The sequence below is a fragment of the Sabethes cyaneus genome, chromosome 1 (genome assembly GCF_943734655.1).
Source record: "Sabethes cyaneus chromosome 1, idSabCyanKW18_F2, whole genome shotgun sequence".
NCBI lineage: Eukaryota > Metazoa > Arthropoda > Insecta > Diptera > Culicidae > Sabethes > Sabethes cyaneus.
In genome coordinates this window covers 109723203-109742511 of record NC_071353.1, presented here as the reverse complement: position 1 = coordinate 109742511, position 19309 = coordinate 109723203, and the positions used below count along the sequence as shown (strand labels likewise).

The window sequence follows — 19309 nt, the reverse complement described above, 5'->3', positions numbered from 1 at the left end:
GACTTTCGAGTCGATTCAAGCTGAGTATGAGACATTTGATGATACTGATGAATTTATTCATTTAAATACGGCAACCAGAGCAAAGGTAGAAGAGCAATATTTTCGAGTTAAAGGTGGTCTGATGTCGCTAGTCCCTCCCGCTGCACCAGCTCCAATTCAGCCGGTATCGACAGTACCTATAGTTTCGCAGTTTAGTGGTGTAAAACTTCCGACGATTTCTTTACCTCAGTTCGATGGGGACTTGAACGATTGGTTAACATTCCATGACTCATTCAATTCATTAATCCATTCCGCTTCGGAGATCCCGTGTATCCAAAAATTCCAATACTTACGCTCAGCTTTAAAGGGAGATGCACTCAAACTGATAGAGTCGCTTACGATCACCGCAAACAATTACGCGGTTGCCTGGGAGTCCCTTTTAAACCGGTATTCAAACAAATACTTACTGAAAAAGAAGCACTTGCAAGCCATAACGTCCCAACCCAAGCCAATCGGAAAATCTATTTCATCCCTGCGTGTCGTAGTAGAAGAATTCCAGCGACATGTAAAAATTTTGGAACAATTGAATGAACCTACAGCGCACTGGAGCAGCCTGTTGGTTCAATTGCTTTGTGCAAGAGTCGATGAGCAAACACTGAAAGACTGGGAAGAGTTTATTTCTGCTGATGGTGATCCAACGTAAACAAATCTTATCGAATTTCTTACCAAGAAAATCCGCACCATGGAATCACTATCCATAAATGCTGATTATTCTGTGCCATCCACTCCAAATAAACATCATTTTCCCGCAAAGCACCAAAGGTCATCCCAATGTCAACCTTCTTCCCGAATTGGAAGCTTCGCCGCGACGGAAAACTACTTACCCGCCTGCCATGCATGCGAACAACGACACTTCCTAGTTAAATGTCCCGTTTTCGAGAAAATGTCGTTAAAGGATAAACTCCAATTGGTTAACACAAAGAAGATTTGTAGTAATTGTTTCCGTAGGGATCATTTCGTTCGAAAATGTGCTTCCAAGTATGCCTGTCAAATATGCCAAAGGCGTCATCACACTTTGTTACACCCTGGTTTCGAGACAACAGCGACTGTCATCGAAAATCCCAATCATGGCGCTACCCATGGCCAGCTTCCTCAACACTGCCCAAGTTCCAACGTTGCTCGATGTGAGATCGAGACGGTTCCAGCTGCAACTGATAAAATTGTTTCCACCAACTCAGTATCTGACCCCCGCAGTATTAATGTGTTCCTATCAACGGTGGTACTCATCGTGTTGGATAGATATGGGAGAGAACATCTAGCCCGAGCGATTTTAGATTCTGCATCCCAATGCTGTTTGATGAGCGAACGACTCTCGCAACGATTAAACTTACCTCAACGACGTCTGAATCAACCAATCTTTGGCGTCGGCGAATCAAAAGTTCGAGCTACTGGTTTGGTTTCCACTGAAGTACGATCGCGAATTGGAAAGTTTGCAGTCCAAATAGATTGTCTGATTCTCCCCAAGATTACAACCATGCTACCTGCGATCACTGTCAAAAGGGACAGTTGGACTATTCCCGAGGGTATTGAACTGGCAGATCCCAACTTTAACGTTTCCCAAAAAATTGATTTGATTATTGGTGCTGAACACTTCTATACCTTTCTGAAGGGTGGCCGGATTGATTTAGGAAAATCACACCCTATGCTGATTGAAAGCGAGTTTGGATGGCTCGTTACCGGAATATCGTCACATGAAACAACCTATCACACTCCGATATGTAACATTTCTACCCTAGAGTCACTCGATAGGAACATAGAGAAATTTTGGCGAATAGAAGAATTGCACACAAAAGTACTTTCCCCGACAGAACAAATGTGTGAGGACTTTTTTCGTGACACGGTTTCTAGGGACAATTCCGGGCGGTATATAGTGCAATATCCAAAAAGGGAGGACATTTTTAGTAAAATTGGTGATTCCTACTCTAATGCATTAAGGAGATTGGAAAGCCTCGAACGAAAACTGGATCGGAACGAGCAGCTTAAGGAAAGATATCATACGCTCATGTCAGAGTTCATTAACCTCAGGCATATGCGTGAAATATCTCAGGATGAAAAGAAATCTTTGATTACCTGTTACCTCCCTCATCACCCGGTCGTGAAGGAATCGAGCACGACTACCAAGGTGCGCGGCGTGTTCGATGCGTCGGCAAAAACCAGTACCGGATATTCCCTGAATGATGCACTTTTAGTTGGTCCTGCAATCCAAGACGAGTTGTATACCATTATTTTGCGCTTCCGACAGTACCGAATAGTTCTTTTGGCGGACATAGAAAAGATGTACCGCATGATAAAAATACACCCTGATGATCAGTTTCTCCAATGTGTACTGTTTCGTTTCAACAAAAAGCACCCCGTTACTGAATACGTCCTCACCACTGTGACGTATGGATTGGCACCCTCATCCTTTTTGGCGACACGAACGTTGTGTCAACTGGCTGAAGATGAAGGCCACTTGTTCCCTCTCGCTGCCAAAGCTCTCAAGCGAGATTTTTATATGGACGATTTCATCCGAGGAGAGGATAGTGTTGAGTCGGCGATTAAACTGCGCCGAGAGATGTCTGAGTTACTCACGCGAGGAGGTTTTCGTTTACGAAAGTTTTGTTACAATTCCCACGAGGTCCTAAACGATATACCAGAGGAAGACTTGGCCACTCAATCCGATCGAACGTTCGATCCAGAGCAGACGATCAAAACTTTGGGAATTAGTTGGGAGCCTTCGACTGACCAATTTCGTTTCGAAGTCAACGTTAATATGAAAGATGCATCAATAACGAAACGTCATATCCTATCAATAATCGCGCGGCTTTACGATCCACTTGGTTTAATCGCACCTATCATCGTCCGGGCCAAAATAGTAATGCAACAACTGTGGACGTTATCGTTGGATTGGGATGAAGAAGTACCCGCTGAAATTCAAACCATATGGATATCCTTTATTTCTGATTTACCACAGCTTGCAGAATTTCGTATTGAACGGTATGCATTTGAGACAGGAGATGTGCAATTACACTGCTTCGCAGACGCCTCTGACGTGGCTTATGGGGCATGTGTGTATGTGCGTTCGGATATGGGCTACGGAAGAATCAAGGTGGAACTATTAACTTCCAAATCAAGGGTGGCGCCGTTGAAAAAACGCAGTATTCCGCGGTTGGAATTGTGCGCCGCTAAGCTAGCTGCTCAGCTAGTGGCAAAGGTTGGTACCGCTTTGGAAATCCGATTGGAGTCTATTTGGTGCTGGTCAGATTCTACCGTAGTATTATTTTGGCTGCGTTCCCCATCGCCTACCTGGAAAACATTTGTGTCAAATCGCGTGGCTGAAATCCAAATTCTAACCCATGGCTCTAAATGGCGGCATGTACCGGGAGCGGAAAATCCAGCTAATCTAGTTTCCCGGGGTATGACAGTCCAACAAATCATAAAAAGCGAGCTCTGGAGACATGGACCAGAGTGGTTGCAAAAAGATAAAACTTATTGGCCGGAATTTCAAATCCCATTAGCCGCCCCGTCTGACGAAATACTTGAGCGTAAGGTGACTAGTTTGGCGATCCGAATACCACCACCACCTAACCCTTTAATAACTCGATTTTCTTTATATCACCGTATGGTACGATCGATTGCTTATTGCCTTCGATTTATTAAAAACTCTCGTAAGGGAACGAGAGAAAGCACCATTGTTCTATCGCTAGAAGAAGTGAAACATTCACAAACCACACTGGTAAAATTGGTGCAAGCTGAGTGCTACCCGAACGAGTTACGAGTTCTCCGCAGAGGACAATCGGTTGCCAATCAGTCCACATTGAAGCTGTTGAATCCGTTCGTGGACTCGTCTGGAATTATTCGTGTCGGTGGTCGACTGAGACTGTCGAATCAACCTTATGAAACCAAACACCCTATTCTCTTACCTGGCACTCATCATTTCACCCGACTGCTGCTTGTATCATACCATCGTAAACTATTACACGGAGGAATTTCTCACACACTCGCTGCAGTTCGAAACGACTTTTGGCCAACCTGTGGTAGAAGGGCCGTACGCAGCACAATTTGGAATTGTTACCGCTGTACCCGTGCCGATCCTCGCCCGATTAAACAGCCTGTTGGGCAAATTCCATCGCCTCGCATCACTCCAAGTCGGCCGTTCGCATCAGTTGGTGTAGACTATTGCGGACCGGTGTATATTAAATCCAGAATTCGCAAAGGTACCGTAATTAAAGCTTATGTTGCGATCTTCGTATGCTTCTGCACCAAAGCAGTACATATTGAGTTAGTCGGGGACTTGACTACAGCAGCTTTTCTCTCTGCTCTGCGGCGATTTATGGCACGTCGTGGCTACCCAGAACATATTTATTCGGATAATGCCACGAATTTTGCTGGTGCCAAACACGAACTTCATGCTCTCTACCAAATGCTCAAACCATCCAAACAGAACAGTATCGCTACCAATCTCGCAACGATGGGAATTCAATGGCACATGATTCCTCCTCGAGCTCCAAACTTTGGGGGGCTTTGGGAAGCCGCTGTAAAGGTGGCAAAAAGGCACCTGCTTCGTCAAGTTGGAGCAAGTACATTACTTCAGGAGGACCTTGAAACGGTGTTGGTGCAAATTGAGGGGTGCATGAACTCGCGCCCTTTGACGACGTTATCAGACGACCCTAACGACCTGCGAGCTCTTACCCCAGGGCACTTCTTGGTGGGCTCATCACTACAGGCGCTTCCGGATCCGGACCTTCGGGAGGTTCCTACCAATCGTTTGAGCAGATATCAGTTTCTTCAACAAAAACTACAGTATTTCTGGTACCGCTGGACATCCGAGTATCTCAAGGAGTTACAACGTCAAGCTACCGTCAACCCACGTATAGTCGATCTGAAGGTCGATCAAGTGGTCATTCTCCAAGATCATCAGCTTCCTCCAATTCGCTGGCCGTTAGCCCGCATAATGGAATTGCATCCAGGACAAGATGGTGTAGTGCGTGTTGCGACCGTACGTACTGAGGCTGGTATTTTTAAACGGCCCACTTCGAAGCTGTGTCTACTACCGTCGGCGTTGGAAGGCGATAATAATGAAGAAGAAACAAACTTAGAAAATAAGTTATCAGATTTAAATTGAATTGTAATTCAAATCATTTACATACTTATGAAATATTCATTTCGGTGGCCGGTCTATGTTAGGTTTAGATCACATTCAGTGTTTCAATTAGATTCAATCTCGTAAAAACGCAAAGATAAGAGCGACGATAATATCGCCCTTAATAGTTGAATAGAGTCTGCGATCATATACCGATCGCATTTTTGATCCCCTTTGATCAGTTCCGTTCTGAGCACACTAGCAATCGGTCACACTAAAGTTTATAATAAATCCAACAGTGAAATTAAAGCTAAGTTTATCATTTATTAAAATTGGTTGATTTTTTGGCAAGTTCCTGCGTTTTAAGTTGTATTCCCGAAACTTACGCCCGTGATCTTTTCCTGGATAAAACACTACGTTTTGCGTAAAAAACCTCATTCCTAACTCGTAATTCTTAATTCTTAATTCTTGACTCTTTATTCTTGATTCTTTATTCTTTATTCTTTATTCTCTATTCTCTATTCTCTATTCTCTATTCTCTATTTTCTATTTTCTATTTTCTATTTTCTATTTTCTATTCTCTATTCTCTATTCTCTATTCTCTATTCTTTATTCTCTATTCTCTATTCTCTATTCTCTATTCTCTATTCTTTATTCTTTATTCTTTATTCTTTATTCTTTATTCTTTATTCTTTATTCTTTATTCTTTATTCTTTATTCTTTATTCTTTATTCTTTATTCTTTATTCTTTATTCTTTATTCTTTATTCTTTATTCTTTATTCTTTATTCTTTATTCTTTATTCTTTATTCTTTATTCTTTATTCTTTATTCTTTATTCTTTATTCTTTATTCTTTATTCTTTATTCTTTATTCTTTATTCTTTATTCTTTATTCTTTATTCTTTATTCTTTATTCTTTATTCTTTATTCTTTATTCTTTATTCTTTATTCTTTATTCTTTATTCTTTATTCTTTATTCTTTATTCTTTATTCTTTATTCTTTATTCTTTATTCTTTATTCTTTATTCTTTATTCTTTATTCTTTATTCTTTATTCTTTATTCTTTATTCTTTATTCTTTATTCTTTATTCTTTATTCTTTATTCTTTATTCTTTATTCTTTATTCTTTATTCTTTATTCTTTATTCTTTATTCTTTATTCTTTATTCTTTATTCTTTATTCTTTATTCTTTATTCTTTATTCTTTATTCTTTATTCTTTATTCTTTATTCTTTATTCTTTATTCTTTATTCTTTATTCTTTATTCTTTATTTTTTATTCTTTATTCTTTATTCTTTATTCTTTATTCTTTATTCTTTATTCTTTATTCTTTATTCTTTATTCTTTATTCTTTATTCTTTATTCTTTATTCTTTATTCTTTATTCTTTATTCTTTATTCTTTATTCTTTATTCTTTATTCTTTATTCTTTATTCTTTATTCTTTATTCTTTATTCTTTATTCTTTATTCTTTATTCTTTATTCTTTATTCTTTATTCTTTATTCTTTATTCTTTATTCTTTATTCTTTATTCTTTATTCTTTATTCTTTATTCTTTATTCTTTATTCTTTATTCTTTATTCTTTATTCTTTATTCTTTATTCTTTATTCTTTATTCTTTATTCTTTATTCTTTATTCTTTATTCTTTATTCTTTATTCTTTATTCTTTATTCTTTATTCTTTATTCTTTATTCTTTATTCTTTATTCTTTATTCTTTATTCTTTATTCTTTATTCTTTATTCTTTATTCTTTATTCTTTATTCTTTATTCTTTATTCTTTATTCTTTATTCTTTATTCTTTATTCTTTATTCTTTATTCTTTATTCTTTATTCTTTATTCTTTATTCTTTATTCTTTATTCTTTATTCTTTATTCTTTATTCTTTATTCTTTATTCTTTATTCTTTATTCTTTATTCTTTATTCTTTATTCTTTATTCTTTATTCTTTATTCTTTATTCTTTATTCTTTATTCTTTATTCTTTATTCTTTTGAATAAATGATAAATTTTGAATGTTTTGATGTTTCTATGTTTTCTGCTCTTCCCGGTTTGTAGTTTAGCTGTTTTCCTGGAATTCTGTATTGCCTGTTTATTCTTTTTCCAGAGTTAGTTGTTTTCTGTGTTTGCTAGTTTCTCTGTTTTCTATATTTTGCGCTCTTTTTCCATTCTCTTTGTATCAGTACACAGCACCGTTTCTATTTTCTCTATATACACTAATTTCTTTGTTTTATTTGGTTTCTGTTTTTCTTGATTTCTTTATTTTTTTTGTGTTTGATTATAGTCATTTTAACAGCTTGAGTCATTCGTGACTTCTGACGGGTTGGGATTTGAACCCGGGCCCTTGGTGTAAGAGCCACTGCACCGGGATTGACCCCTGATTGATTTCTTTGTATTCTGATTTCATTGTTTTCTTTTTCCGTCTTTTATTTTTCGTTTCTTCTGTTTTCTCTGCGTTCTGAATAATTTTTTTGCGGATTTTTTGTTTTTGAAATTTTTGCATTTCTTGTGTTAACTGTTTCCTGATTTTCATTTTTTTTCAATTTCTTTGTTCTGCACACTTTCTATTTCCTTTGTTCTCCTTTTTTTTGTTTTTATATTGTTTCATTTGTTATGTTTTCTGCTTTCGCTGTTTTGTTTATTCTTTTTGTTTTCTAAAGACGTTGGATTTTTCTATTTCTCCATTTTCTCAGTTTTCTGATTCGTCTGTTGTCTCTGTTTTAACACTCTTCTACATATAGTGCTTTCTCCGTTTTGTAATTTGATTGCCTTCTGTACATTCTTTGCTTTATACTATCACTACTTTTTCTATCTCCTTTTTCTGTTTTTTACGTGTTTTTTTATGATACCCGGTTTCTTTTTAGAATAAGTTTTGTATGTTTTTTATTTCTATTTCTTAGATCTATTGTTTTCTACCTTTGCTGTTTCTGATGTTTTTCGTTTTCTTTTTTATCGCCATTTTCTCTGAATTCTGAATTCATCATTGTTCTAAGTTTTCTTGGGTTTCTCTGTTTGCTCTGTTTCCTGATTTCTCTTGCCTTGTTTTTCGGCTTTTTCTGTTTTTCTTTTCTTTGTTTTCTTTCCCTTTTTCCCTTTCCCTTTTTACTTTCCCTTTTTTATTATTCGGTTTTTTCTGTGTTCTTCAATATCTCTGTTGTTTCTATCATCTATTTGCTGTTAATGTATTTGTTTTACATGATTTCCTCTTTCTTTCTGCTTTTGATTTAACCCTTTTTTACGTTTTCTTTTTCGATGTTTGCTCTGTTTGTGCTTTTCGTGCTTTGTTCTTTCGCTATTTTCTTGGTTTTCTGTATTTCTTGTTTTCTTTGTTTTCTGAACTCATTGTTTTCAAATTTTCAAGGTTGTCTGGTTTCTTTGTTGTGTGCTCTTTTTGCTTTCTTCGTGTACTGTTTCCTGTTTTCTCTACTTTTCTGGATATTATGTTTTCTAATTTTCGCTATTTTCTTTTCTTTCTGCTTTCTTGTTTTCTTTGTATTCTGGTTTCTTTGTTTTCTTGCCTTTTTCCGTTTTCTAGCTCTACCATTTTTTGCTTCCTTTCTTTTCTCTATTTTCTGATTTTTCTTTTTCTTTTGTTTCCTAAATTCATTTCTTAGCTTTCTGGAATTTCTGCATTTATAGTGTTCTCTCTTTCCTGATTTCCTTACTTTCTTCAATTTCTTTGTTTTGTGCTTGTAATATTTACTCTTTTTTCTGTGTTTCTGTTTTACTATTGCTCCATTTGTTCATTTGTAGGTTTTTTCTGCTGTCACTGTTTTCTTCATTTTTCTGTTTTCCAATGTCATTGTTTTCTGATTTTGCCATTTTTTCTTTTTGCTTTTTGATATTTCTATTGTCTTTGTTCTCCATATTGTCTCTGTTTTAGCGGTCTCCTAGTTACAGTGCTTTCTCCTTTTTATAATTTGCCTACCTTCTCTGTATTCTTTGTTTTATAATATCTGTTTTCTCTGTCTCTTATTAGGCCATTGCAATTTACTTTTAAAGTTTTTGTCACGCCCCTCCTACCTCCCCCCCCCCCTTGGAAATTATCTTGAAAAATCGGGTGGCAAACAAAATTTGTATGTTATACGTCAAATTCCGTTTATAAAATCAAATGCCGGTGGGCTCTGCAGCCTTGAAAACTCGAAAAATTAGTACACGAGTGGAGTAAACGCTTCTAATACGAAACAAAAATGAAAATTCGAACAATGAAATTTCCGAAAATCGGCAGTAAATTTTTTCTATCATTCTCGTCTTTCTTTTTGTAGGATTTTGCACGGAAAATAATAATGTGTATGTGAAAATAAAGAATTGATTTGTTTTTCACATTTGAACTTTAATTAAAAATTCTAAAAACGCATTTTTATTCCTCGATTAAAAAATCTCTTTGTTTTATTCGCCTCCCCCCTCCTTCAGTAGTCCAACATCGGACTTTATAAAATATTCGCAATGGCCTTATCCGTTTCTTTATTTGTTTAACATTTCCGATTTCTTTGTATATTAAATTTTCTCTGTTTTCTGCTTTACTTGTCTTTTCTATAGTCTGCTTTTCCTCTTTCCACCTTCATTATTTTCTGATTTATCAGTTTTCTCCGTTTTATCTTATTTTCTGGAATCTTGGTTTTCATTGTTTTCTGATCCCATCGTTGTTTCTGTTTTCTCGGGTTTCTGCATTTCCTATGATTATAAGGTTCCCTGTTTTCTGTGTTTCCTGATTTTTCTGTTTTCTTTGTTTTGTGCTCCTCCAGTTGTCTTTGTTTTCTGGATCCTCTATTTTCAGTTTTCTGATTTTTCGCTTTTATTTATTTTTTCTTATCTTCATTTGTTTTTAATCTCGCTGTGTTTTCTGTTTTTTTATGATATCCTGTTTTCTCTGTTTTTTTATTCCTCTATATATTCCGGTATCTGTTTTCCCTTTTTCCTCTGTATCTTCTATATCTCGTATTCTTTTTGTATTTTTTCGGTTTTCCAAAATATTTGTTTTCGGAATTCTCTGTTTTCTATATTGTTTGCCCTTCCTTTTGTCTGTCTGTTTCATGCTTTCCTTGGTTTCTGATTTTTTTTATTTTCCCGTTTTCTTCTTTCGCTGTTCAAACTAGATTTTGATTTCTGTTTTTCCTAATCTGATTTTTCTGTTTTCGCTGTCCTTAATTTCTTAGTTTTGTCTGTTATCTCTATTGTTGTTCTCTGTTTTCTTTTCTCTTTTCAAAATTTTAGGTTTTAAAAGTCCTGAAAGATTTTCCATTTGCTGTTTCTTGTTACCTCGCTTTCTTGTTTTCTCGTTTTCTTATTTGTTTGTTTTCGTGGTTTCTTGTTATTTTGTTTTTTCTTATTTTATTTTTGCTCGTTTTCTCATTTTTTATGTATTCTTATTTCGTTATCTTGTGTTCTTGTTTCTTTTTGTTTTTTGTTTGTTTCGAGTTTTCTGGTTCTATTCGTATCTTTTTTTTGTTTTCTCGGTTTCTGGGATTCTTGGCTTTCGGTTTTTTGGTATATTCACCTCTTAGTTTCTTGTTTTTTTTGTTTCTGATTTCTTTGTTTTCTGGATCCTGTATTTTTTGCTCCCTCTGTTTTCTGCTTTCTTTTTCTACTGTTTTCTGAATTAATCGTTTCTCTACTTTTGGAATTTTTACAATCTTTGTTCCTTTTTACTCTGTTTCCTTTATTTATTTAATGCTTTATTTGTTCCGTTTCCTGTTTTTGCTGTTTTCTTTATTTTTTGTTTTCTGAAATCTCCACTGTCTCTGTTTTCTGTTCTCGCTGTTATCTCTGTTTAATTTGTCTACTAACTACAATACTTTCTCCGGTTTTTAATTTGTCTGCCATCTCCGTATTCTTTGTTTTATGATATTTTTGTTTTCCCTGTCTCCTGTTTTACAAATCTTTATTTGTTTTTTATGTCTCCTGGTTTCTTTTAATATTATGTTTTCTGCATTTTATTTCTTCGATTTTTCTGTTTTCTGCTTTTCCTGTATACGGATTTCTGCTTCTTTTGTTTTCTACACTCGCTATTTCATGATTTCTCTGCTTTCCTTGTTTTGTGCACCTCTTATTTTCTGGATTCTCTGTTTTCAGATATCTAGTTTTTCTATTTTTAAAAAGGTTCGTATTTTCTCACTTTTAAACTTTTCTTATTTTTCTTCGTCCGATTTGGTTTACGCTGTGCTTCCTGTATTTTCTGTTTCATGATATTTCTGTTTTCTCCGTTTCGATATTCCTCTGTTTATTGCGGTTTCTGCTTTCCCTGTTTTCTCTGTTTTTCTTTTTCCTGCATTCTTTGTTTTTTTCTGTTTTCCAAAATATTTGTTTTCAGAATTATTCAGAACTTTATAATGTGTACCCTTGTTTACTGATTTTCGAATTTCACCGTTCTCTGCTTTCGCTGCTAAAGCTGCTTTCTTAGTTCTGTTCTGTTTTCTTTTTATCCTGAAATTTCCGTTTTCTCTGTTCCTAACTCATAAGTTATCTGTTATCTGTTATCTGATTTCTGACTGTCTTCTATTTTCCCTGTTTTTATTTTCTCTACGTTTTAAAAGCTTGAAAAGTTCTAAAGGATTTTTCATTTGCTGTTCCTTGTTTTTTTTTGCGTTCTTGATATCTTTTTTTCCTAGTTTTCTAGTTTGTTATCTTCTTATCTTCTTATCTTCTTATCTTCTTATCTTCTTATCTTCTTATCTTCTTATCTTCTTATCTTCTTATCTTCTTATCTTCTTATCTTCTTATCTTCTTATCTTCTTATCTTCTTATCTTCTTATCTTCTTATCTTCTTATCTTCTTATCTTCTTATCTTCCTATCTTCCTATCTTCCTATCTTCCTATCTTCCTATCTTCCTATCTTCCTATCTTCTTATCTTCTTATCTTCTTATCTTCTTATCTTCTTATCTTCTTATCTTCTTATCTTCTTATCTTCTTATCTTCTTATCTTCTTATCTTCTTATCTTCTTATCTTCTTATCTTCTTATCTTCTTATCTTCTTATCTTCTTATCTTCTTATCTTCTTATCTTCTTATCTTCTTATCTTCTTATCTTCTTATCTTCTTATCTTCTTATCTTCTTATCTTCTTATCTTCTTATCTTCTTATCTTCTTATCTTCTTATCTTCTTATCTTCTCATCTTCTTATCTTCTTATCTTCTTATCTTCTTATCTTCTTATCTTCTTATCTTCTTATTTTCTTATCTTCTTATCTTCTTATCTTCTTATCTTCTTATCTTCTTATCTTCTTATCTTCTTATCTTCTTATCTTCTTATCTTCTTATCTTCTTATCTTCTTATCTTCTTATGTTCTTATCTTCTTATCTTCTTATCTTCTTATCTTCTTATCTTCTTATCTTCTTATCTTCTTATCTTCTTATCTTCTTATCTTCTTATCTTCTTATCTTCTTATCTTCTTATCTTCTTATCTTCTTATCTTCTTATCTTCTTATCTTCTTATCTTCTTATCTTCTTATCTTCTTATCTTCTTATCTTCTTATCTTCTTATCTTCTTATCTTCTTATCTTCATATCTTCTTATCTTCTTATCTTCTTATCTTCTTATCTTCTTATCTTCTTATCTTCTTATCTTCTTATCTTCTTATCTTCTTATCTTCTTATCTTCTTATCTTCTTATCTTCTTATCTTCTTATCTTCTTATCTTCTTATCTTCTTATCTTCTTATCTTCTTATCTTCTTATGTTCTTATGTTCTTATCTTCTTATCTTCTTATCTTCTTATCTTCTTATCTTCTTATCTTCTTATCTTCTTATCTTCTTATCTTCTTATCTTCTTATCTTCTTATCTTCTTATCTTCTTATCTTCTTATCTTCTTATCTTCTTATCTTCTTATCTTCCTATCTTCCTATCTTCCTATCTTCCTATCTTCCTATCTTCCTATCTTCCTATCTTCCTATCTTCCTATCTTCTTATCTTCTTATCTTCTTATCTTCTTATCTTCTTATCTTCTTATCTTCTTATCTTCTTATCTTCTTATCTTCTTATCTTCTTATCTTCTTATCTTCTTATCTTCTTATCTTCTTATCTTCTTATCTTCTTATCTTCTTATCTTCTTATCTTCTTATCTTCTTATCTTCTTATCTTCTTATCTTCTTATCTTCTTATCTTCTTATCTTCTTATCTTCTTATCTTCTTATCTTCTTATCTTCTTATCTTCTTATCTTCTTATCTTCTTATCTTCTTATCTTCTTATCTTCTTATCTTCTTATCTTCTTATCTTCTTATCTTCTTATCTTCTTATCTTCTTATCTTCTTATCTTCTTATCTTCTTATCTTCTTATCTTCTTATCTTCTTATCTTCTTATCTTCTTATCTTCTTATCTTCTTATCTTCTTATCTTCTTATCTTCTTATCTTCTTATCTTCTTATCTTCTTATCTTCTTATCTTCTTATCTTCTTATCTTCTTATCTTCTTATCTTCTTATCTTCTTATCTTCTTATCTTCTTATCTTCTTATCTTCTTATCTTCTTATCTTCTTATCTTCTTATCTTCTTATCTTCTTATCTTCTTATCTTCTTATCTTCTTATCTTCTTATCTTCTTATCTTCTTATCTTCTTATCTTCTTATCTTCTTATCTTCTTATCTTCTTATCTTCTTATCTTCTTATCTTCTTATCTTATCTTGTCTACTCTAGTTGACCTGTTTACAAGCTTTGTGGTTTTTTGTATTCTTGTTTTCTTGTGTTCTTATTTTTTGTGTTCTTTTTATAGATTTCTTGATTTATTATTACTTGTTTTTGTTACTTGGTTCTGTTACATTCTGTTCGGTTTTGTTTTGTTTTTAAATATATTCACATAAATAAAATAATGACATAAGTTAACAGTTTTCTCAGTGAAAGTCACATTTTCACAACATTCCCATCAAGCGATTAAAAAGCGGTAACAAAGGCCGAGATAATAATCGATAAGTACAATCATCTATGTGAATGCAACTTATTTCATGCCACAAATTCACACCTTCGCCTATTTGCTATTCATTCATTCATTCCTGTTCAAACGATCGTCACCAATTGTCTTCGGTTGTTTGTCAGGCTAAAATTTTGACGCGGTGCGGAAGCACGAGATGGCGATGACGAGATGGACAAACCAACAGTGAAAGTAGCTTGCAGAGGAGGATCGAATTCCTAGTAAAATTGTTGCAGGCATAGAAATATGAAGCGATAAAATGGGAGTAGCCATGTACTATTTTTCGCCTTTCTTTTTTACAACCGGTACAGATTTTGCTCTCAATTTGCAGGTATTATGTGACAAGGCTGTACTTTGGTGTGATAAAAGGAAAACGAAAGTGCCATAACCAAGCTGGCAATGCATTACCGATGTTGGCGGATTTGACGAGACATTTAATTAAACTAGTGCATCGCATCGTTTTGCATAATATCTTTCGAGCTTTGCAGCGTCTTCAGATTGCTGTCAAATTGCAACTCTTCTTCGAACGTGCGGTACTTCACCGATGCATTCGTCTTAGTTCGTTGTCCGACTGACTGCAGAACGTTATCCAATCCAGGACTAACGTTCGTTAACTAACGTGCAATAAAAGTAGAAATGACTGGCGAGCGCAACTTTTACCCTTTCCGGGTAATGGAAACCACTCATTTGCAAAAACCATCCTCCAGCAACCGGCCGTGGCAGATGACAACTAACTCTACCCTGCTTTTACCGTGCAGCCGGTTCGTAACAGCAACCGGCTGACCGCGGTTGGTTCGAAGGTACATCCGCGCACAAATCACACACACTCGATTCGCTGTTTTTCGACGATCGAAGATGTTGGTCCGTGCCCGACCAGTGTGCAGTGGGTAAGCACTAGACAACCGAAGAGCCCCCAAATGAACGAACAGCAGCGTAACGGTGAACTTAAACCATCAATTAGCGCATCCATTGCTGGCAATTATCAAACGCGAGCTGTGCTGCTCCGAAAGTGCTTTCGAGTATCGTCACCGTGTGAGGGGGTAATTTTGGGTATAAACATCTCTTCAAATTGGAATTTTGATTGACGGAAAAGTAACACAAAAATTTGTTTGAGAAAGACCCAAAGACGGGTTGGTACTAGTTCGCGTAATTTATCGGTACCGATTCCATCCACTGTCCAACGTTGTTTACTTGAACGTGGCCGCTGGAGCATCCCGCTGAGGCGGTAGCAGGAGCTTTAAATCGTGAAATGGTAAATGTTTTGGTTCTGTATTTTTTTGCGAGGGCCATTAAGAAGTTTGCATAGTCGAAGAGTAGCCTAAAATGGGTCAAATTGGATTGATTTGCCATAAGTGAATTGGCATTCAGCAAATGGGGGAGATTCCTACCGAACGGTGGTGGGTGTAATCCCTTCAGCAAGTGATTGAGAGTGGAATTTGCAATTGATTGGTTTGACCAAACTCGTGACTTTAGTCATGACCTTGAAATGCGGTCAGGCATATATAAATATTTATTTTGAAACGATGATTCTACAATTGATGAAGGGACGGTAAGGGAAAGTAATGAAGAAGGATTTTTTCGGGAATGAAGGGGAAGGGTGGAAAGGAAGGGGGGGGGGGGTAATAGGTAGCTATGGTTAACAAGTTGTCGCTGTGACTCCTATCTTTTGTCCAATGCTGGAAGGTGCATGGGTCGAACCAAGCTGTAATCAGAGATTATAACCGGATTTGAACCCACAACACCTGCCAGGGCGTGTCGCTCACTGGTACCCGTGTACCTTTGAACCACAGAGGCGCTGGACAAAAGAAGTCTGCACAACCCCCCTTATTAACCATAGCGCGACATGGGTTGTTCTATTTTTAGACACACAATGTGCCTCTTCCTACACCTACTGTAGAAACCACCGACCGAGAAGTTTTAGTCTAACGTCTTTTTACTTTCAGGACGACGACACTATGCAGGCCCTTACGACTTGCAAGGTACTGCGTGTGACGCTGTTCGTCCGAAAGCGTGTTAGTCCGCGTTTCTCAGCGCGGTTATTCGGAGAAAGGCTCCGTTCCTATGAAAATTGACCAAACTCGTGACTTTAGTCATGACCTTGAAATGCGGTCAGGCATATATAAATATTTATTTTGAAACGATGATTCTACAATTGATGAAGGGACGGTAAGGGAAAGTAATGAAGAAGGATTTTTTCGGGAATGAAGGGGAAGGGTGGAAAGGAAGGGGGGGGGGGGGTAATAGGTAGCTATGGTTAACAAGTTGTCGCTGTGACTCCTATCTTTTGTCCAATGCTGGAAGGTGCATGGGTCGAACCAAGCTGTAATCAGAGATTATAACCGGATTTGAACCCACAACACCTGCCAGGGCGTGTCGCTCACTGGTACCCGTGTACCTTTGAACCACAGAGGCGCTGGACAAAAGAAGTCTGCACAACCCCCCTTATTAACCATAGCGCGACATGGGTTGTTCTATTTTTAGACACACAATGTGCCTCTTCCTACACCTACTGTAGAAACCACCGACCGAGAAGTTTTAGTCTAACGTCTTTTTACTTTCAGGACGACGACACTATGCAGGCCCTTACGACTTGCAAGGTACTGCGTGTGACGCTGTTCGTCCGAAAGCGTGTTAGTCCGCGTTTCTCAGCGCGGTTATTCGGAGAAAGGCTCCGTTCCTATGAAAATTGACCAAACTCGTGACTTTAGTCATGACCTTGAAATGCGGTCAGGCATATATAAATATTTATTTTGAAACGATGATTCTACAATTGATGAAGGGACGGTAAGGGAAAGTAATGAAGAAGGATTTTTTCGGGAATGAAGGGGAAGGGTGGAAAGGAAGGGGGGGGGGGGGGGTAATAGGTAGCTATGGTTAACAAGTTGTCGCTGTGACTCCTATCTTTTGTCCAATGCTGGAAGGTGCATGGGTCGAACCAAGCTGTAATCAGCATTGGACAAAAGATAGGAGTCACAGCGACAACTTGTTAACCATAGCTACCTATTACCCCCCCCCCCCCCCTTCCTTTCCACCCTTCCCCTTCATTCCCGAAAAAATCCTTCTTCATTACTTTCCCTTACCGTCCCTTCATCAATTGTAGAATCATCGTTTCAAAATAAATATTTATATATGCCTGACCGCATTTCAAGGTCATGACTAAAGTCACGAGTTTGGTCAATTTTCATAGGAACGGAGCCTTTCTCCGAATAACCGCGCTGAGAAACGCGGACTAACACGCTTTCGGACGAACAGCGTCACACGCAGTACCTTGCAAGTCGTAAGGGCCTGCATAGTGTCGTCGTCCTGAAAGTAAAAAGACGTTAGACTAAAACTTCTCGGTCGGTGGTTTCTACAGTAGGTGTAGGAAGAGGCACATTGTGTGTCTAAAAATAGAACAACCCATGTCGCGCTATGGTTAATAAGGGGGGTTGTGCAGACTTCTTTTGTCCAGCGCCTCTGTGGTTCAAAGGTACACGGGTACCAGTGAGCGACACGCCCTGGCAGGTGTTGTGGGTTCAAATCCGGTTATAATCTCTGATTACAGCTTGGTTCGACCCATGCACCTTCCAGCATTGGACAAAAGATAGGAGTCACAGCGACAACTTGTTAACCATAGCTACCTATTACCCCCCCCCCCCCCTTCCTTTCCACCCTTCCCCTTCATTCCCGAAAAAATCCTTCTTCATTACTTTCCCTTACCGTCCCTTCATCAATTGTAGAATCATCGTTTCAAAATAAATATTTATATATGCCTGACCGCATTTCAAGGTCATGACTAAAGTCACGAGTTTGGTCAATTTTCATAGGAACGGAGCCTTTCTCCGAATAACCGCGCTGAGAAACGCGGACTAACACGCTTTCGGACGAACAGCGTCACACGCAGTACCTTGCAAGTCGTAAGGGCCTGCATAGTGTCGTCGTCCTGAAAGTAAAAAGACGTTAGACTAAAACTTCTCGGTCGGTGGTTTCTACAGTAGGTGTAGGAAGAGGCACATTGTGTGTCTAAAAATAGAACAACCCATGTCGCGCTATGGTTAATAAGGGGGGTTGTGCAGACTTCTTTTGTCCAGCGCCTCTGTGGTTCAAAGGTACACGGGTACCAGTGAGCGACACGCCCTGGCAGGTGTTGTGGGTTCAAATCCGGTTATAATCTCTGATTACAGCTTGGTTCGACCCATGCACCTTCCAGCATTGGACAAAAGATAGGAGTCACAGCGACAACTTGTTAACCATAGCTACCTATTACCCCCCCCCCCCCCCTTCCTTTCCACCCTTCCCCTTCATTCCCGAAAAAATCCTTCTTCATTACTTTCCCTTACCGTCCCTTCATCAATTGTAGAATCATCGTTTCAAAATAAATATTTATATATGCCTGACCGCATTTCAAGGTCATGACTAAAGTCACGAGTTTGGTCAATTTTCATAGGAACGGAGCCTTTCTCCGAATAACCGCGCTGAGAAACGCGGACTAACACGCTTTCGGACGAACAGCGTCACACGCAGTACCTTGCAAGTCGTAAGGGCCTGCATAGTGTCGTCGTCCTGAAAGTAAAAAGACGTTAGACTAAAACTTCTCGGTCGGTGGTTTCTACAGTAGGTGTAGGAAGAGGCACATTGTGTGTCTAAAAATAGAACAACCCATGTCGCGCTATGGTTAATAAGGGGGGTTGTGCAGACTTCTTTTGTCCAGCGCCTCTGTGGTTCAAAGGTACACGGGTACCAGTGAGCGACACGCCCTGGCAGGTGTTGTGGGTTCAAATCCGGTTATAATCTCTGATTACAGCTTGGTTCGACCCATGCACCTTCCAGCATTGGACAAAAGATAGGAGTCACAGCGACAACTTGTTAACCATAGCTACCTATTACCCCCCCCCCCCCCTTCCTTTCCACCCTTCCCCTTCATTCCCGAAAAAATCCTTCTTCATTACTTTCCCTTACCGTCCCTTCATCAATTGTAGAATCATCGTTTCAAAATAAATAATTGATTGGTTTTCTACAGTTTTTAAACCTGAAATTTGAAATTTGAAACTTTGATTTTTGACGTTAAGAGGAATGGTAACGTTGAAGAGAAGAGCTAAATCATCACCGATAAAACAACACTGTTAAAAGGTTTTGACGCTAAATCACTGAATCAATTGAAGAAGTATATCAAAACATTTTAGGCAGACCTGTGTGCCGATCGGATCAGCCACAGTGGTTTGAATGCTCGAAATCATGAACTTTTTTCAATAACTCTTTCAATAGTGATTTTATTAATATACTATATGTTCGATTGTAACCTTACTATCCGAGTGGCCCTCGGTATCAGTAGAGC

The 19309-nt window shown here is 37.0% G+C and overlaps 1 protein-coding gene across 1 annotated transcript; it reads left to right on the top strand.

Moving 5' to 3' along the window:
• Window positions 1-721: 721 nt before the first annotated feature.
• On the top strand, window positions 722-5143 carry LOC128746092 (uncharacterized). Its single transcript, XM_053843141.1, has one exon. The coding sequence runs from the start codon at window positions 722-724 to the stop codon at window positions 5141-5143; it is 4422 nt and encodes a 1473-aa protein (XP_053699116.1).
• Window positions 5144-19309: the final 14166 nt, after the last annotated feature.

Bases quoted from the DNA above. Each gene is read 5' to 3' on its own strand.
- LOC128746092 (XM_053843141.1), top strand. From the start codon at position 722: ATGGAATCACTATCCATAAATGCTGATTATTCTGTGCCATCCACTCCA.